Source organism: Acomys russatus, chromosome 22 (genome assembly GCF_903995435.1).
Source record: "Acomys russatus chromosome 22, mAcoRus1.1, whole genome shotgun sequence".
Lineage (NCBI taxonomy): Eukaryota > Metazoa > Chordata > Mammalia > Rodentia > Muridae > Acomys > Acomys russatus.
Genome location: NC_067158.1, coordinates 9,312,281 through 9,332,520, shown reverse-complemented (window position 1 = coordinate 9,332,520; position 20,240 = coordinate 9,312,281). Strand labels below are relative to the sequence as shown.

The 20,240-nt window shown below is 40.6% G+C and overlaps 1 protein-coding gene across 2 annotated transcripts in view; it reads right to left on the bottom strand.

Annotated features, from left to right (window-relative positions):
* Aftph (aftiphilin) overlaps positions 1-20,240 on the bottom strand; it is a 55,846-nt gene that overhangs the window by 30,452 nt on the left and 5,154 nt on the right. For both annotated transcript variants that reach the window (XM_051165339.1, XM_051165340.1), the window contains exon 2: positions 7,902-9,850. In XM_051165339.1, the coding sequence (XP_051021296.1) occupies positions 7,902-9,818 (1,917 nt within the window). In that variant the 5' untranslated portion in view covers positions 9,819-9,850. The remainder of the gene's footprint in view (positions 1-7,901; positions 9,851-20,240) is intronic.

Genomic DNA, 20,240 nt, shown 5'->3' with positions numbered 1-20,240 from the left:
TCATGGTACTAGAAAGTTCCATACAAGCTTCCAAAAGAAGGAAGCAACAGTCCTACCCAGCTATCAAGTGTATGAATGAGCAGCACGGCACAGTACTCCATGTTTGGCAGCAACCAACAGCTCTTTAGTTGGACTTAAGACTATCTAACAAGAGAGAGGATGATGAAAAAAAAAAAAAAAAAAAGACTACCTAATGAGAGGGAAATCGTGCCTGATACTAGAAACTTAACCAACTCTTCATGGATTGTGGGTGAGAACCTACAACCACCATTTTACTTAACTAACATAACCCCTAATTACATTCTAAATATTTGTTCTTATACCCACAGGGAAGTATACTACCTCGTCCCTTCAACAAGGAAACTGCTCTTTGAAACAGATGGAGAGAGTGCTACAGGAAACCACAACCAATCAAAATACAGCACAGAGCCCAATTCTAGCGGATACATCTACAAAGCAACTCTAGCACTTAAGGTTCACGGAACATTAATTAAAGAACAGTGTGGGAAATGAAAGTAAGAGGAAGACGACTAGGGAGTCTGCTGTGAAATTGTGTCTCCTAATAATGTCAGAAGCTACCTCCATTAAGTTTTACCAATAGGTATGGAGGAATGTCTTGAGTGTATGTAACAACTGTCAATCAAATGCTGTTTGGCAATCAGCTGGACAGAAGGACAGGAAGTGGAAGGCGGGACTTCCTGGAGAGGGGGCGGCGCTAAGATTGATAATTGACAGGGGGAAGAAGATGGTGGACAGTTGACGGAGAAGGAGGGGAGAAGTCTCCGAGGATCATGGTGGCAAGTGCTAGGGATATATGTATGCTATGAGGTTTAAAGTAGTTTATGTTAGTTTATGAGTAGATTTGTATCAGTTTAGATTCTGCCTGGCATAGTGCTTGCAGCTTTAAAGTACATTTTAGTCTCTCTGTGTCAGTTATTGGCTTCCTAGACTAGAGTGGGGTAGGGTGGGGCAGTGGCATAAGGTTCAACCCTTCAAAAAGAACCACAGGCAACTAAGGAATGCTCAGAGTAAAAGAAATAATCTTCCCCGGGGAAGAGCATACCAATTGGTTATCCATGAACACATGCATACAAGGAACATATTACAGACTGAGCAGGTTGTATTTATGTATTTAGGAATGTGTACACACACACACACACACACACACACACACACACGTATGCAACAGCAATAATTTTAAAAGGGGCCATGAATTTGAAAGAGAACAAGGAGGGGTATATAGGATGGTTTGGTGGATGAAAAGGGAAGGGAGAAATGATGTAATTACATTATAGGATAAAAAAATAAAATAAAAGAAGTATAAAAAGAAAGAAATCCCACCAGATAAGGGTTATTATCTCCATGTTATAAACAAACTGAAGCTTGGAGAGCTTGAGTTCATTAACTAATCTTATTGCTGGTGTGTTGAAAACCAAGGATTTAATCCAAACCTGACTCCAAAACTACATTTTTTTTTTTTTTTTGCAACAAAGCATGCTTTTATCTGCTTTGTGTCTTTCCAACAGTTCTAGCATACAGAAGGGTGATGATGATATACTGTATGGAACAAGAAAACAAGGAGCGGCTAGCTAAATAACCAGCTTATGTAACTCAGTTGTATTGTCTGGCTTTCGATGTGTACTAATTCCAAGCCTGGCATACAGCTGCATATCTGGTTTTCTACATGTACTAATTCCAAGCCTGGTGTATAGTCGCATATCTGGCCATTAAATATCTTAAGAACTGGGGCTCTAATAAAGCGTATGGCTAAAAGTTAGATGCTCTGCAATGCAAGTGCCTTTTAATTTTTCCTACTGGAGTCCAAGGCTATGAGGCTAGTAAAGGAGGGCTGCTAACTTGTACACAAGTCAACTTTTATTCAGATGTTCCTACCTGTGAAAACTAACGTGAAAATAGAACAGGAACTGCTGCTTTCAGAGTAACCTGAAAGATGAGGGTATTGCTGAACAATCAGAACTAAGGTTAAACCCATGCAATTCTGATTTGCCTCCCTATTCCTTTCCACTGTTAATCAAGACTTACTTATGTTTATATGTGCATTGATGTGCATGTATGTGGTACCTACAGAGGCCAGAAGAGGGCATTAGATCCCTGGAGCAGGGGTTGCAGGTGGCTATAAGAACCAAACTTGGATCCTTTGCAAGAGCAGTAAGTAGTTTTTCTTTTTCTTTTCTTTTTTGAGATGGGGCTTCTTGGTGGGCTTGGATGGCTTGGAACTCTTTATGTAGACCAGGCTGGCCTTGAACTTAGATTCAGCTGCCTCTGCCTCCAAAAATCTTGGGATTAAAGGTTGTATGTTACTGTGCTTGTTTAAAAAAAAAAAGATGTATTTATATTTTATGTGTGTAAATGTTTTGCTTGTATGCAATATATGTGTACCCTGTGTATGCCTGGTGTCCTCAGAAGTCAGAAGAGGGCACTGGGTCCCTGGAACTGGAGTTACAGACAGCTGTGAAACACCAAACCTGGGTCCTCTGTAAGAGCATCAAATGTACTCAACCACTTGGTATCTCACCAGACCTTCAGCAAGTGCTCTTCTTAACAGCTGAGCTATCTCTCCAGCTCCTTAACACCATTTTCTAAAACTTTGGTTTTGAAATTACTCATGAACAGCTAACATTCATTGAGCACTTAGTATATACAAAATCAATGAGCTTAGTACCTTTGCAAGTGCAATTTTATTTACCCTCACAAGCATTTGAAGTACAACTATCTCTAAATCTGTGCGTGTGTGTGCACATGAGAATGCATATGCACATGTCAGCCAGAGGCTGACCTTGGGTCTCATTTCTCAGTTGTTCTCCATCTCTGTGCACCTGGAGCTCAAAGATTTGGCTAGGCTGGCTGACTATGGTGCTCCAGGGACCTGACTGTCTCTATCCCACCCCCTCCCAGCCAGGGCTGGGATTACCAGCACTTTACTGACAGTGTCTCTGCAGCCCCTTTACTCTGTAAATCTTGAGGCACAGGAGTTAGACAAGTTAGTCTAAATTTGTGGATCCAATCTAGCAGCACAACTATAGAGACTTGCTTTTAATCATTACACTATGTTTAGCACTACGGTAGACAGTGGGCACAATACTTAGTTGTTATTAGGGCCTATGATACTTATTTGTTGGGTCCATGAAAATGTTTTAGTATTATCAAAAAGGACAAAGCATCATGTATGACTAATTTCCACAACTGTCCTATGTTTGTTGAAGGTAGGGGACCAAAGCCCTGAGGTACATAGGTAGCCGTTTCATCTTGTCTACTGAGGAAATCAGCCACACACATTACCTAAGACAGAATGTCTCCTACAGTATGTGTTAGCCGTGAGCAGGTTACAAGTCTTCTAAACAGCCTGAGGGATATGTGTGTGCGCATGGTATTAACTCTCACTGTTAATTTTGTGCATCAACTTGACTAGGCCATCAGCTGCCCAGATATTTGGTCAGACATGAGGGTATCTAGGTGAGATTTAACATATGAGCTGACAAGCTGACTAAACAGGCTGTCTTCCCTAAGATGAGACGGCTGCAGCCAATTAAAGACATGGCTAGAAGAAAAAACAAAACAAAACAAAAAAACTGAGAACCAGGGAATTTCTCTCTGAAGACAGTTTTCCTACCTGACTGTATTTGTTGAACACACAATACTGTCCTGTCTCTCCTGGTTTTCAGGCTTACAAATTCACACCAGAACTACAGCTTTCATGGTTTCCAGCTTACTATGTATTTTGAGCTTCTGAATTTTTAGTAAATACTATCTGTCTATTATATATTCATTTGTTCTCCCTCCCCCTCCTCTTACGCCCACTCTATGGTTCTGTTCCTTTAAATGATACACAATATACAACGGGCATAGGGGGCTGGGGGTGGAGCTCAGTGCTGAAATGACCCCAGCACAGACAAGGCCCTGTTTGGATCCCCAGTATTGCAAAACCAAACAAAACTCAGAGAGCGTCCTGCAAGTGTAGTTCTGTCTCTCAGAGGCACGAATGGCAAAACCCCCTGGTTTTAGACTTGGTCGTTCTGCCACTGAAATGCCATCTCATTTAAAGTATCTTGTATATAAAGTATCGGCATAATTCTAATTAGTTTTTCTTTCTTGCTTATGAAGAAATACTGGTTTTTCTATTGCCAATAATTTTGCTACTGCTAACAATGTCTTATATGAAGTAACTTAAAATCAGGGTAATTTAATCTTCCACTTCAGAGGACACTCTATGCCTTACCACCATTAAATATTAAGTAAGATATCAAATACAAGCTACACTTGTATACTTACCAATTCCTAATTTCAAACTAAAATATTTACCATGCTCTGAAAAGACAATTTGTTCCTTCTGTACAGTTTCTAGACAAACCTAACACAGTTCTCTTACTTGGTATTAAAGGCCAGAATGCCAAATTTTCTGAGGGAGAAACAGTAAAAAAAAGAAATAAAACTCAACCAAGTACTTAGTAAACAAAAATCTTTTTTTTTTTTTTTTTTTTTTTTTTTTTTTTTAAGGCAGGATCTCTCTGTGTATCCTTGGCTGTCCTAGACTCGCTTTGTAGACCAGGCTGGCCTCGAACTCACAGTGATCCACCTGCCTCTGCCTCCCAAGTGCTGGGATTAAAGGCGTGCGCCACCACGCCCGGCTGTAAACAAAAATCTTTAAGGCCAAAAAAGCTTGCTATTTCTTTGTATGTTTTTGCTTAGGCAGGCCTGGAACTGTCTACAGAGCTCACGTTGGCCTTGATCTCCCATCCTGCTGTCATAGCCCCCAGGGTTTTGGGATTCCTGGAATGAGCCATCCCATGTAGCATTTATTCCTTTATTTTGATACTTCCATTTCTAGTTGTAAATTCAAATGTGCATGCAAAAGTAAAGTAAAAGATCTGTTATATTCAGAGTTTGAGAATGCTGATTTTCTAGTGAAACACTAGTAACTTAACCTCAAAATAGCATAAGCCAAACTGTTTTTCACCACCTCCTTTTCTTTTTTTGTGATATCTTTAATTTTTTTAAACAGAAGAGATCTTTTTAAAATATATTTGCAAGGGGCAGGGGCATGGCAGTAATGAAAGAACTGCCTGCCAGCCTACACATCACATTTTATTTATTTAAAAATGTAAAGGGTTTATTTTATGTGTATTAGTGTTTTGCCTGCATTTATTTATGTGCACCATGTGCATGCCTGGTGCTGTTGGAATTCAGAAGAGGGCACTGGGTCCCTGGAAGTGGGTTCTGGGACTTGAACCTGCATCCTCTACAGGAGCAACAAATGCTTTTAACTGCTAGGCCATCTCTCCAGCCCCATTCTTAAGTTTTACATTTTAATTTTTAATTATGTGTCTGTGTGGCTCCATGTGGGTATGAACATGTGAGTGAAGGTGCAAGGGAGTCCAGAGGTGTGGGGTCCCTCTGGACCTGGAGCCACAGGCAGCTGTGAGTCACCTGACATGGGTGCTGGGGTGGATTTGCATGCTCCAAAAGACCAGTTCTCTCCACTGCTGAGTCATGTCCCCAGCCCCTGTGTGCCTTCATTCTTAATGTTCTCAGATCTCATCTAATAAGCTTTTTCAGTAATAACAGTTGGTGCGACTAACAAAAAATAACTCATGGCGTCCCTTCTACAGCACAGTCTTAGTATTTACCCAGGACCTACACTCTCAAGCTGCATTTTGAGTAATATTTAAAGTTTTACAAAAATTTAGGGTTAAATCAGTACTTGTGCTAGGAATTCTTTTGTTGAAAAGACTTCCTGCCGTTTAATCAAGATTCCTGGCCAGGTCGTGGCCGTGCCTGCAAGCCAGCACCTGCAGACTGACGAAGGAAGGCTGCTGCAGCTAGGGGACATTTTAAGAAACACATTAACGAATCTAATCCTGTCGTTAAAAGGCAAGAGTAGAAGCAGTGAGGTTTTCAGCAGGAACTGGAATCAGAGAGGAAAGTCCAGCCAGTTTCCCTCAGAGCACAGGTACAAAAGTCACTGTTGAACCTGTATTCACTTGTGACTCAGTCTCCTAGCAGGGCTTACTCACGCCCACCTCAGCTGTCTTCCCAAACTGTTTTCAGCAGTTTCTTCTCCTACACTGCGTCTGTCTCTAAAGCCCTGCATGCCCCACTCTCCACTAATAAAAGTGTGAAGCCTGGAACAAAAGATCACAGCAAGCTTCAGTAACTATTTTTGCTGTCTCGATGCAGCTTACATTTCTGTTTCTGCATATTTCCCCTCTTTATTCCAAACCATAAAGCTTTCAAGAAGCTGTCAAGATGCAAAAATCACGTCACATTCCACTGAAGCCCACAGACATAAGTATGTATATTCAATTATTAAATTATATATAAATAAATTCAACATGATATAAGAGATTTCCATTTGAAGTGGTCATACTTTTAAAAATTCTTTATCCAATGATGTTAAAAATTCTAAGGCTGCAAAAAAAATAAATAAATAAAAAAAAAAAAATCTAAGGCTGCAAACTAAAGATCATCCAATACCACCGTCACACAATACTTTACTGAGATACAACAAAATTGGGAAAGGGCTAGGTCAAAGCAAGTCTGCATTTTGTACTAAAATTAGTTAATTTCCTGCTTAGAATTATAAGGCTCTTCCTCAAAAATAAATGATTAAATACTAATAGTGCACATCAGCTAAGCCATGCAAGAACTGAATTAGCATATGAACTATTCAGACTCAAAGCCAATGAAAAGTAAAAAGCTGTGAATACCAACTGGTAATACCACATGTATCAAAGCTACCAAAGTAATGAAGTATTTTTATTTCAATTAACAAACCTGAAAGATACTAACAGTTGAAAATGGGTTCCTTAGCAAAAGACAACTGGAAAAATAGTAGCCCATACTGACATACTCACAGTATATTAAAAATAAGCCTATGGGCAAGATGTTCCACATCAATCACCACTATAAAGAAGTGACCTCCCCAGGAGAATGCCCTTTTCCTCACCACTTGGGCTTAGTAATGACGAAAACTAGGACAACTCAGGACTGTGAAACAATGATTTCAAACTATAAGGGCTGTTTTAGATCAAAATAAATATTAATGAACCTTTTCTGAAAGAATATGAACCAGAAAGAATGACACACAGGTGATGAGTAGTAAAAATATTCTCCCTAAGAAGTTATAAACAAAACAAAACACACACAGCAAGAAACTATAAATAAATTAATATAGCCACAGTTAAGTTAACCCATAGTTATTTCTTCTAGGGCTAAACTTTCATTTATCTCTTGCCAAATTTTTTTTGTGGCTAAATCATGATGTTTTAAGTCCCATTAACTCTCTCCTGCCATCAAAACTGTACTTCAATCTAATTTTTATTATCTCTATATATACATGTATGTATGTATGTATGTTTTTCGAGAAAGGGTTTCTCTGTGTAGCCTTGGCTGTCCTGGACTCGCTCTGTAGACCAGGCTGGCCTTAAACTCTCAGGGATATGCCTGCATCTGCTTCCCTGAGCTCTGGGATTAAAGGTGTGAGCCACCACAATCAGCTATCAATTTTTTAAGAGACATAGCTAATTGACATTTTTTTAAACCTCTAAACTTAAGAAAAAAAGACTTAGCCTTTAAAAAAAAATCACTATAAAGATAAAAGAAACCAGAAGGAAAATGGTTAATATTTACAACAAATATTATTCATGAATAATTTAAACCGATGAATTTCTGTTAACTATTTAAGAAACTCCCTGTGATAGCAGTTTTGCTATTTTTCAAAGGGTTGTGAAAAATCTAATTAATCTACAAGCCAGGCCAGCAAATATCATATATCACACAAAAGCTTCTATAACAGGTACTCAGGTAAGTTTTTTTAAAAGCTTGTATCAGAACTCTCCCTGGCAATTAACATGTTATACAATACAGAGGAAATGAGTACATACCTGAGCTGAAGTGGCTGATTCCTGCAAATGGCCACCAGCAACTGTTCCTTTGGAAGTTACTAAAGAGACGCTGTGCATCTTAGGGGGTCCCAGAGTGTCACTACTTTCATCTGTCCTATGTGACTGCCAGACTTCTTTTCGATGATGAGATTCAGTAGCCTGTTGGTCCCCAAAGGCAGCCCAGGAACAACCATCTTTCTGTTCATCCTCAAAAGCATTCCAGTCTACAGCGTGGCTAAGACCAGCTGAGCTGAAGTCTGCAAAGTCATCTGAGTCTTGGAAAGCACTACCGTTACCTTGGGTATTTGGCACAGAATCAAAATCTCCAAATTCATTGTCTTGTCCATTTTCCAGTTTTGAGTCAAGTTCACTGTCTTTTCTATCAGACTTTTCTGCCAATGGATATTCTCCTGATAAACTATCAGAAGTCTGTCTTAGGTCTGACTCAGTAAACACCATTTCCTCTTGGCAAGAAACAGCATTTGTATCCTCAAATTCTCCAAAATCATCACCTGGCTCACTAAAATGTAGAAAATGCTCTGAGGATTCTTCAAAAGTGACGTCACTCATAGAATCTTGAGTACTAGTAACCAAAGGTGGAGTGGTGCCACTGGCTGTACCAAAGTCACCAAAATCATCCTCATTGGTTTCGTGGCAAGTCACAAAGTTGTTACCGCTGTCACCATTTTTTATGCTTGCAACAGAGTCATCCAAAACATTTTCTTCTGTGGGATCAGGGTCTGGACTTTTGGAATTAGTAAACTTTTTATTTTCTTCTTTGGAAGAACCAATTTCATTAACATCAGGAGTTTTAATAGAATCCATGCATACCTCAGCACATTTAGAAGCAAATAAATCATTTCCCTCAGTATTAGGCTGTTCCCTCGTAATGGCTTCTGAATTTTCATTTGAGTCTACCAAGCTCCAAGCCTCAGATTGAACTCTTGAATGTAAAAGTTCATCCTGTTGCAGAGTTTGAAGGTCTTGTTTTTTAACAGTGAAACCTCTGTCAGTTACCACACTGAATTCTAACACATGGGGCTGAAGTTCTCCATCGGCATCTCCTTTATCCTCAAAGCTTCCACCCAAAGTCACTTCTTTCATAGAATTCAGCTGGCTGACTCTGTTGATTCTGGTCAGTGCATCACCGTCATTTAAAACTGCACACGCTATTTCCTCTGGCTGTATCCTTTCTGTTTGGGAAAATGTAGCAAAATCTGCAAGTTCCTTAGCAGGACTAGCTGCAGAATCTAAACTGCACTCAGTGCCACAGATGCTAGGAGGCTTGGATCCCTTTGAAGCAGCCACACTGTCCAGGTCATCTGTTCCCTGAGGATTTACAGTTTCCAAACCTGCAAACCCGTTTGTTAGAATTTCCAGACAAGGTGGCTTTTCCCCGTTGCAGCTCTCTAACTGCGTGGTTTGATGAGCAATGCTTGTATCAGTTCTAAAATCTCCTGGACAGAGACTTCTGGGTTGTCCAGTGTTTGGTCCCTGCACCACTACTTTATTTAAGTCTCCCAGGCTTTCCATACCATCAATGGAAGAAGGATCTAAAGTCTTAGACGGAGTCATTTCTTTGCTGGTGGTAGAAAGTACAACATCAGACTGACTTTTCACAGGAGCAGAAAGTTCAGCAGTGCCACCCTTATCATTACCATTTTTAACAGACTTAAAGCTTGTAAGGCTATCTACATTTTCTGAATAATCATGAATTGGCATAAAATGGTTTGAAGGTACAAAGTCTTCCTTGGGACGAGTATAATCTGGTGTATCAAAATCAACAAACCCTACACCAGAAGGGCTGACTTCTGAAAACCCACCAAATTCCCCAAATTCATCCTCATCGTCGTCCTCTGCTCCATTGTCTAATGGTGGGGGAGAGGAAGAGTACATTCGAATGATGTCTGGCTCCATTATTTAGCAGCTTTCCAATAATTAATTTATGCCTTTAAAAAAAGAAAAAGCATTTTATTATTTCTTTTGAGAAGACAGATTACATATAACAAGGTTTTTCAAGTTCCTTTTAAATAATACAAGTTATCTGGCCATGGTGACTCAGGAAGTACCAGCGGGAGGATCAAGGACATTTTCAGGCCTGTCTACCTGGCCACGAGAGTGTCTCAAAAACCAAACAACAAGCCAAAGCCACCACCACTAAAACAATAAAAATTACACTGCTCTGTTCTGTACACAATGTTTTGCCTGCATGTACACCTGCAGGCCAGAAGAGGGCACCAGATCTCATTATAGATGGTTGTGAGCCACCATGTGGTTGCCAGGAATTGAACTCAGGATCTTTGGAAGAGCATCCAGGGCTCTTAACCTCTGAGCCATCTCTCCAGCCCTTATGTACTCAATTTTTTTTTTTTTTCCTGAGGCAGGGTTTCTCTGTGTAGCCTTGACTGTCCTGGATCTTTGTAGACCAGGCTGGCCTTGAACTCATAGCGAGTTCTCTGCCTCTCAAGTGCTGGGATTAAAGGTGTGAGCCACTACCACCTGGCTGTACTTAATTCTTAAACTGAACTTGTCAATGTTATTCTGATCCTTTATGTGAAGACCAACAAATAAGACTTAGTATTAAAAGCAAAGGTTGGGGGCTGAAGAGATGGCTCAGCAGTTAAAGGCACTTGCTCTTGCAGAAGACCCAGGTTCCATTCTCAGTATCCACTGATGGCCTCTTCTGATATTCTGGGGCACCAAGCACACACACACAAGCATGTAAGCAAAACATACAAGGAAAACACCCACACATAGTATAAAATAAATGAATTTTAAAAAGCAAAGATCAGGTAGAGAGAAGATGACAAAACTATGTTGTGCACAGCTCTGTGAATAAGAAAGGACAACTATATTCTGGAGAAAGAAAGAACTCTTAGGAGCCAGTAAAGAGCTGACAATGCAAGGCATGGTGGGTCACACCTGCAATCCAAGCATGTATGAGGTTGCAGGGGGAATTCCAAGTTTGGGGCCAGACTGGACTACATAGGGAGTTCCAGACCCACTGTGGCTACATAGTTAAACTCTGCCTAGAGAAGGTGGAGAAAAGAGAGAATATGAATACGAATGAAAAATAAATAGGAGAACTAAAAAGCAGACTGGAGAAGCAGAAATGCAAGTCAGCAGCCCTGGCTTCAGAGAAAGGGAGGGAAATCCAGTGCAGCAAGTATAACTCGTTACTGTAGTTTCTCTGGAGTTACTAAGGATTGAGCCTTCAAGAGAAGCTGCTCACCAAAGAGACTTTGCCTCAACACAGAGATAGTCCTCCCAACAGATGCTTAGATGCCAACACAGAAAAATACAGGAAAGATGAATAAACAATATTTCTACAAAAATTCATAACTTAACAGTAACTAAATTTAAATCTATGAAATACTGCATGAAATAAATGTAATCCTGGGCAAATAATTAAAAAAGATTAATCTAAAAAGTGATCAGTAGGTGCAGGAGAGCTGGCCCTGGTGGCCTAGGCAAGGGAGAGCTGGCTGGCAGGCTGACCACGACAACATCTACCCCACCTATGAGCTGCTGGAGCCCGTGAAAGGGCTGGTCCTGCAGAACCAAAGCTGCAAGACCTCCATGACTCAGGAAGAGTCTCAGTGAGGACCCAGTATTGATGGGGCTACAGGAAGGCAGCAGAGGCCTCGAAGCAGACCAGTGACTCACACCATGACATACTGCAGCTTCTGTGGCAAGATGTTGATTTTTAAAATTTTTATTTTAAATTTTCTTTTGGGAGGAAGGTGGAGAGAAGTGGAAAATGACTGGGGTTGGGGTATATGATGTAAAATTCACAAAGAATTAATTGAAAAAATGATCAGTGAACTCAAAGAGAATAAAATAGTACAACAAATTAGGGAATAATTAAACAAGTGAATTACTGTCATACGGATCTGAAAGAACATATCAATAAGAGATTCTGAAAAACAGGCAAACAGAATTCTTAGAAATGAAAAGCTTGCCATATCAAATAACTAAGTCAGCTGAGAGCCTCACCAGTAAGGTGAGCTTATATGGAGCAAGTGTATTAGGGCTTAAGGACAATGCTGATGAACTGTCATATTCAGACATAATAAGAAATGATCTTTGAGAGGTAAGAGATCAAAATTATGAGTTGGTATAGACAAAGGAACAGAAGTGAAAGCAGAAAGCATAGAAAATGTATTCAGGGAAGCACTAGCAGAAAATTCCCAAGTCCTGCAGACATTCAGAATCTTGAGCAGACATGCTCAGAAGAAAACTTCTCCACACCATGTTATAGTTAAACTGGCAACAGTACAAGGAAAGACTATTAAAAGCTACAAGAAAGAAGTGTTAAGTCACTTATAAAGAAGTCCACCAGAATAAAAGCAAAGTCACCAGCAAAAACTCTAAAGGTTAGAAGGCATGGAATGCTGTATTTCAAGTCTTGAAAGAAAATAGCTTTGTATACAGCAAGGTCACCCTTCAGACTCACAGGTGAGATAAAGACCTTCCAAGATAAGCCTAACCCAAATGCATGATCAACATTTAAAAAAAAAAAAAGAGGATGATAATTACAATCATGAAAGAAACACCAGAATAGTAAAATAAGCCAATGAGATTTAGAAAAGAGCCAAACATGATTGATTCAATAAACCACCAAACCTTTAAGATGAATTCAGAGAAAAAGAAATGGAAGTAGATTATTCAAAGTAACCAGAAAACAAACAAACAAAAACCCACAAAAAGACAGGAGCCTGTAGTATACCTCTGTCAACAATGACCATGAATATAAATGGTCTTACTTCTCCAATTAAAAGACGCAAACTAGCAGAGTTAAAAACAAGACCAACAATATGCTGCATGTAATAAATCTATACCATTAGTAAAGACAGACTGAAATAAAAATTTAAAGGTCAAGAACTGGTCAGCCATTGAGCCTTACATAACAGAAATGTATGTCAGAAAAGACTCTACTGTAGCATATTTATGTTAAATTATTTTCATTATAAAATTGTTATAAGGAAGAAAATAACATTAGCTGAGATACTGTTTGTCTGCTTTTGTTTGTTTTGTTTTTCAAAACAAGGTTTCTCTGTGTATCCTGGCTGTTCTGGAACTCACTCTGTAGACCAGGTTGGCCTCTGCCTCTGGAGTGCTGAGATTAAAGATGTGTGCCATCACTGCCCAGCCTTCTGTTCATTTTATATTTTATTTTTGGTTTTTCGAGACAGGGTTTCTCTGTGTAGCCTTGGCTGTCCTGGACTTGAACTCACAGGGATCCACCTGCTTCTGCCTCCCGAGCTCTGGGATTAAAGGCACGCACCACCAACACCTGGCCTTCTGTTCATTTTAAAAGTAAGAAATTAGACTCACATAAATCTGATCTTCTTTACTTGTCTGGTGGCCCATGTGCATGTTCTGGTGCGTGCTCGGGAGTCAAGAGCACAACACTGGTGTCTCCTTCCTCCTTTGCGCTCTACCTTATTACCCTAAGACAGTGTCTTTCACTGAACCGGATGCTTCCTTCTTAGCTGGGCCGCTGGCAGGCCATTGAGCTCATGGGATCTCCCTATTTCTGTACTCCAATACTGGGGTAACAGGCACACATAGTCGTGCCTGGCTTTTTATGTGCCATGAATTCAGACTCAGGTCCTCATATTTGTAGGGCAGATCTTACCCACCGAGCCATTTCTTCAGCTCTCAAAATGAAAATAAATAAAGTGAATAATAAATAAACAAATAAACATTGGAGGATGGAGAGATGGCTCAGCATTTAAGAGCACAGACTAGTTCAATTCCCAGACTCATGCTTGTCAGCCCCAGGGATTCCGACATGCTTTCCTAGCCCCTCAGACACCTGCACACACAACTAATAAACAGACATATAAAATACACATACGTCTTTTTTAAAATTTTAATTAAGGGCACCTGGGAGTGGTGGCGCATACCTTTAATCCCAGCACTAGATGGAGCTCTGTGAGTTTGAGGCCAACCTGGTCTACATAGTAAGTTCCAGGACAGCTAGGACTGTTACAAGAGAGATCTAAGTTAAGGGTCTGGAGATGGCTCAACAGTTAAGAGCGCCAGCTACCCTTGCAGAGGACCTAGGTTCAGTTCCTAACATCCACATGGTGGTTTACAATCCTCCACAGCTCCAATTCCAACAGATCTGACACCTTCTCTACTGACTTCCTCAGGCACCAGGCACACACGTGGTGCACATACATATGCACAGGCAAAACACTCACACACTATTAATCAACCAACAATCTCTAAAAACCTGGTTCTTCATCTTCCAAAACCCCTCTATGCCCACGAAACAGTAGTTCCTCCTGCTTGCTTTACACAGTCCAGCGTCTGCAGAGTCCATCTTATCTCAGGGTCATTCATTTCTGCAGCTACACAACCCTCCACCGTATGTGTACTCCAGAGCTGGTCAGCGAACTTTTGGATTGACTGCACCTTTTGGTTATTGTGATAATGCTTCCATGAACATGATTGTACAATATACTTTTTAAAAAAGTTCTTATTTAGAAACAACAGATCTTTAAAAGTTGTAAAAACAGTATGGAATCCTATATACCCATTAAGACAGTTCCCAGTAATGGTGACATCTGTATAGCCCTAATACAGCAGCAAAATCAGAAACTGGCTAGCACATTATTAGCATGAGAACAGACCTTATTCAGCTTTCTCTCTGCATGAAGCAGAGTCTCTCTAAATTGTCAAAGTTGGTAATAATTTGCTCTGTAGCCTCGAGAAGTCTTGACCTTAGAGCATCTTCCCTCAGCTTCCAGAGCAGCCAGTATTTGAGGCCACACTATCATGTCCAGCTTCAGAGTGCTAGGTAAACTGCACCATACAGAATGCAAACCCCCGCAGTTGACTTCTTTTTTTACTGCATATAATGCCCTTGAGGTTCACTGTGGTTATCACATTTGTCCACAGGTCAGTAGGATGCACTGTACAGATGCTCTATTGTGCAAACATTTGCCTGCTGAAGAACATTTGGGTTTCTAGTATTTTCTGCTATAACAGAATTATAATAAAGATGCTAAAAGCATCCATATGTAGGTGCTTTAGAAATGTAAGGTGCCAAGAGTGTGATGCTGGGACCTATGGTAAGTGCATATTTAGGTTATAAAAGCTGCAAAGATATTTCAAGTGAATGTACCATTTTATTTTCCTACAATGCTGGCCTTTTTTCCCTCCTGTCTTACTATGTAGCTCAGGCTGGACTCAATTCACGGCAATCTTCCTGCCTAAATCTTCTACACACTGGGAATACAGACATCAGGCGCCATGCCCAGCAATACCTGATATTTAAAGAACAGTGTACGATGTTTCTAGCAGAATCTGCTTGCATCTAACCTACTGCTTTTTACAGAAACTTTCACTGTTTGAAAATGGAATAATTAATTGGTTTGGGTCTATTTCAAAATCAGCTGTCAATGCAAACACAAAATCTGAACCAGGATTATTTGTAACCAAGGCAACCACATAGGAAATAGTAGTTTTGTTTTTTCCCCTCTGTCACCTCTTGGCAAGGTATTCCGTTTTCTAGGTATTCAGCTTTCCTAGCCTTCTAGACTACAAAGATTTGTATACTTCTCAATCCTGAGTCACCTGTTGAAAGAACACACATTGCTCTATTTCCTCTCCAGCAGTCTTGGCTTTGACTCATTTGCCCTTAAGAAAGTTTCAGAAAGATCAGGCCACTGCTTCTCAGTTCAGCCCACCAGCTGGTGTGGAGCTGGTTCATACGGTCCCAGACAATTATGCTGTATTCTGCCAACTCTACTTAAAAGAAGCTTTAGGTTAATAAAAGGAGCAATTGTACAGTTATTTTAAATGTTATACTTAAGTTAAACAATCCATTGTTTTTAAACACTGAAAATATGGGGCCTTAATATGTGCTTTTGCTTAACAGAAATGGAAAGGTAAATGAGCTACTTCAATGCTACACCTGGCATACAACACTGCCTCTTCACCCTTCTTAACAGATAACTTACCCAGCACCATTAACAATTTCAGCCAGCCATCTATCTAATTTCTGTGTATTACCTGAGCAAATAAGTGAGGAGAGGGGAGGTATTCCACTTGCTATTTTAATGCCTGCTTGTTCCAAGGCATTTTAGAAGGAAGTAAACACATGAGGGTATTGTCTTGGCAGTTAGGGACAGTGAAACCATAGTAAACACAAACAGTTGACACAAGAGTCTCATTACAGGTAGGAAGCAGAATATGCCTAAAGTTGTCAAAGCAGGGGAGTGAGCATGTCAGGAGGGCTGCTGTACTTTGACAAGTTTTTCAGGGGAAATCATGTCCTTATGAGGCTAGAGGTCAATGGAAGTGAGGAACAGTAATTAAAAATGCAAGGCAAAGCATACTGTCTGGGCTATAAACCAGAGAGATCAAAGGCTTTGGGGCTTAGGAATTTTTGTAAGTTCTGATATAAAAGAGTCAGAGGAACAATCTAGAAATCCAAGCTGCAGTGAAGCACAGACTGGGGCCCTTTGGCAGCCTGGCAGTGGAGCAATACTGTGTGAGGATGCCATGGTATTAATCTTTCACCAGGAGACACTGCACTTGCTTAAGGTCTGAACTGGGCATGAAAAATAGCAGACACCTTTAAAGTTAAGATGCAAGATGAGCTCAGGAAGGCAAGGAGAAGAAAAGAGACAGGGGATAACTATTAGCTTTTGGCTACAAGTATCAAGACTCAATTTAAGCAAAATGGGTGTATGAGAACACAAAGCTGTCGTTACTGTGAGGTAAGCAGGGGACAGCCTGACCTTTAAAAATGATGCAGAGTAACTGTATATGTAACTCTAAAGGTCGGCCTGGATTACATGAGACCCTGTCTCAAACAAACACAAGAGAAGAAACAAATATAGTCAATGTGATTCAAACACAAGAAGCTGAAAGAACTGCAAAACGTTCCCAGATTCTTCTGGAAGCAAACTGTTGAGTGGAGAGGGATCGAGTGGTGCGGTGTCTGCTGTGTGCGCATGAGAACCTGACGGTACAGCCAGGCAACATGGCTCTAATCCCAGCCCGGGCGAGGTGGGCACACCGCAGCAGCGTGCGCATGAGAACCTGACGGCACAGCCAGGCAACACGGCGCTAATCCCAGCCCGGGCGAGGTGGGCACACCGCAGCAGGCTGCTCCTGCCAGCATAGCCAACTCAGCGGGATCCTGGTTCACAGGGGAACTTTGCCTCAAAAAAAGAAAAAGAAAGAAAGAAAGCAAAAAAGGCGAACACTGAGGAAGATGCTTGATGTTGTCCTCTGACCTCTCTAACAAGCACCAGCCCCCCCCCCCAGACACACACACACACGCATGTACACGCACGCACGCACACACACACATACACACACGCACACATACGCACACAGGCCAGCAGGGGACATCTCTCCTACAGTACAGTATGTTCCTTCTGGTACCTGTTCTGGAGTCTGTCTTTGGTATCAGGCATTAAACAGACGGATTCCTGCCATATGAAGCATACCAGTTTCCCTCTATTTTCTGTATTTTTCTAATTTCCTAATTTTTAAACACCAAAAAAAAAAAAAAAAAAAAAAAATGATTTCAACATACCATTTTTGGATGAACTTGGGAATAATTTGAATATGGCCTTGAAAATTAGTTTAGGTGACTTGGCAAAGCAAACAATCTGAACAGTGTGCAGAAACTCCATTTGGTGGGCCAGGAAGATAGCTCGGTAGACACAGGGGTTGTTGTGCAAGCCTGGTGACCTGAGTTTGATTCCTGAAACCCATATAAAGGTAGGAGGAGAAAACTCAACTCCACAGTTATCCTCTGATCTCTAAGCAAACATAAAGTGCTCCCCCACAACAATAAATTTAATTTTTTTCACTTTGGTGAAAAGCATGGGAAATATGTATGTATGTATGTATGTATGTATGTATGTCTGTCTGTCTGTCTGTCTGTATGTATGTATGTGTATCAGTGGAGATCAGGAGCTAAGGTGATGCCACATGCCTGTACACCCCTTTACTAGGGAGCGTGAAAAGGGAAGACTGCTGGAAGTCTGAGGCTACCCTGGGTTATATAGTAAGTGCCAAGACAGCCAGGGGTTCATAGTAAGACTCCATTTCAAAAATCCGAACCAAATAAAAACTGTAAGAGATCAGTTTTTTTTAAAAATGTGGGCATTTTTTGTCTTGTCTATCTGACATGACACTCTGTGTGCTTTAAGCATACAAAATATACCCACCAGAACTATTCCTTGAATACCTACTATACATAATGCTGCTAGAACAAAGTAAAGGGAGTAACCTTAATGAAACTTAGGACTTAAAGAAAAAAAAACTTTTAAAGATTTATTTATTTATTATTCTGTATACAGTGCTCTGCCTGCATGTACATCTGCAGGCCAGAAGAGGTCATCAGATCACATTATAGATGGTTGCTGGGAATTGAACTTAGGGCATCTGAAAGAGCAGTCAGTGCTCTTAACCTCTGAGCCATCTCTCCAGGCCAGGACTTAAAAGAAATTAAGGGAGATTAATATGAGAAGGACTAAACATTTTAAACCTCTCTCTCTCTCTCTCTCTCTCTCTCTCTCTCTCTCTCTCTCTGTGTGTGTGTGTGTGTGTGTGCGTGTGTGTTTATTAGAGGTGACAGAGTATGGCTAACAGGATTTTAAGAAAAAACTCACACTTGATTGGAAGAAGAAAAATAATGAAAATGAGAAGCTATTGGGGTGGAGTAGAAATTGTCTTTCTTCTTTTCTTTTTTGAGACAGCTTCCTATATAATAGCCTTGGCTGGTCTGGAACTCTGTATGTACAACAGGCTTGCCTCAAACTTCTGAGTACTAAGATTAAAGGTATACAGCACTATTCCCAGGCAAGAACATTTCTGGAGGGTCTGATAGAGAAAATGGCTGGCACTACGGCTAATACATGGAGCCAGGCACAGTAAGACACGTAATAGAATTTAGTTAGAATGTAGCATAGACAAAAGGTCAGGACACTCCAGTCTTTAGAAGAGGCTGCACTACAGCTTCTCCACACTTAGCAATGGGAAGATGATAGGTTTCAACTCAAGCACCGTCCTACCACTTCTTATCACCTCTCCCCCTGGTCCTGGCCGCTGTGCCTGAGCTGCGTCACTGTACCTAGTTCCTCAATGAACGTTTCTGCTCCTGCTTTTACACTCCTATCGTCTATTTTCTATTCAGCAGGGGCATGCATCCTTTTGTTTGAAAGTAGATGTGTGTAGGAATGTGTGTGTTTGTGTGTGTGCATTTGCACATGTGCATGTGTGTAAGAGATCAAATCTACAACACTGTACATGCTTAAGGACAGACTGTCAGTGAGTTGCACTCTCAGCCCTAACATATCCACTGATCATAACACATGCACACATGGTAGAGGGTGGAGGATTGGCTTAGGGATTCAGACCACTTGTTGCTCTTGCAGAGGACCTGGGCTTGATTCCCAGCACCCACATGATGGCTTACCACTGTCCATAACTCCATTTGCAGGGACTCTGACACCCTTCCCTGGCATCCTTGGGCACCAAGTACACAATTTACACATACAAATTATAAATAAAATAAAGCAAAATATATGTTATCTGACATCTTCCCTTGGAAACCTTGGGAAGCAGTGGTTTCCCAGTGCACACAGTAAAAAGCTAGTCTTTAGAATGTTTATAAAGGGTTCCCAACACTGCTCACGCATCCTGTCTCTGAGCTGACCTCTTGTTAACTCTCCTGCCTGTTATTCTAGACATACTGCCGTTGTCTTTTCAATATTCTGGGCATGCTTCTGCCTCTACCATTCTCTCTCCCTGGTTCTCTTTTCTTCCTGTAGGTCTTGCACCTTCAACCCACCATACGTTAAACAAAAGAGACTCATCAATACTCTATTACCCAGACTGTGACTTAAGGTAAAAAGTAATTCTCCTTTATCCCCCAAACAAACTTTTTTTCATGCCTGGTACCTTATTGCTATATATGTCTACCCCAAACACAAATGTGTATTCATGCACAACATATACACAAGAAATCAAAGTTTTGTGAATGCAGGGCTTTATTACTGTGTCATTTCAGTGTCTGCAACGCGTAGAAAGTGGCCTTACACAGAGCAGGCGCCTGGTTACTGCTTTAGGAACACATAAAGAGCCTCAGCAGATATTCAGTTAAAATTATTTACAACACGCTATGTGTCTACAAAGATAAACTCAATACAGGAAGAAATTTACCCACATTTACCATGTTACTTTTCTCTGGGAACTATTCACATTAAAGTGCTTATAAATTAAGCTCTGAACATACATATATTTAGTTTCTTAGGGATTTATCTTTGAACAGTTTGCCTTTACCCTAGCTATTTGGAATAG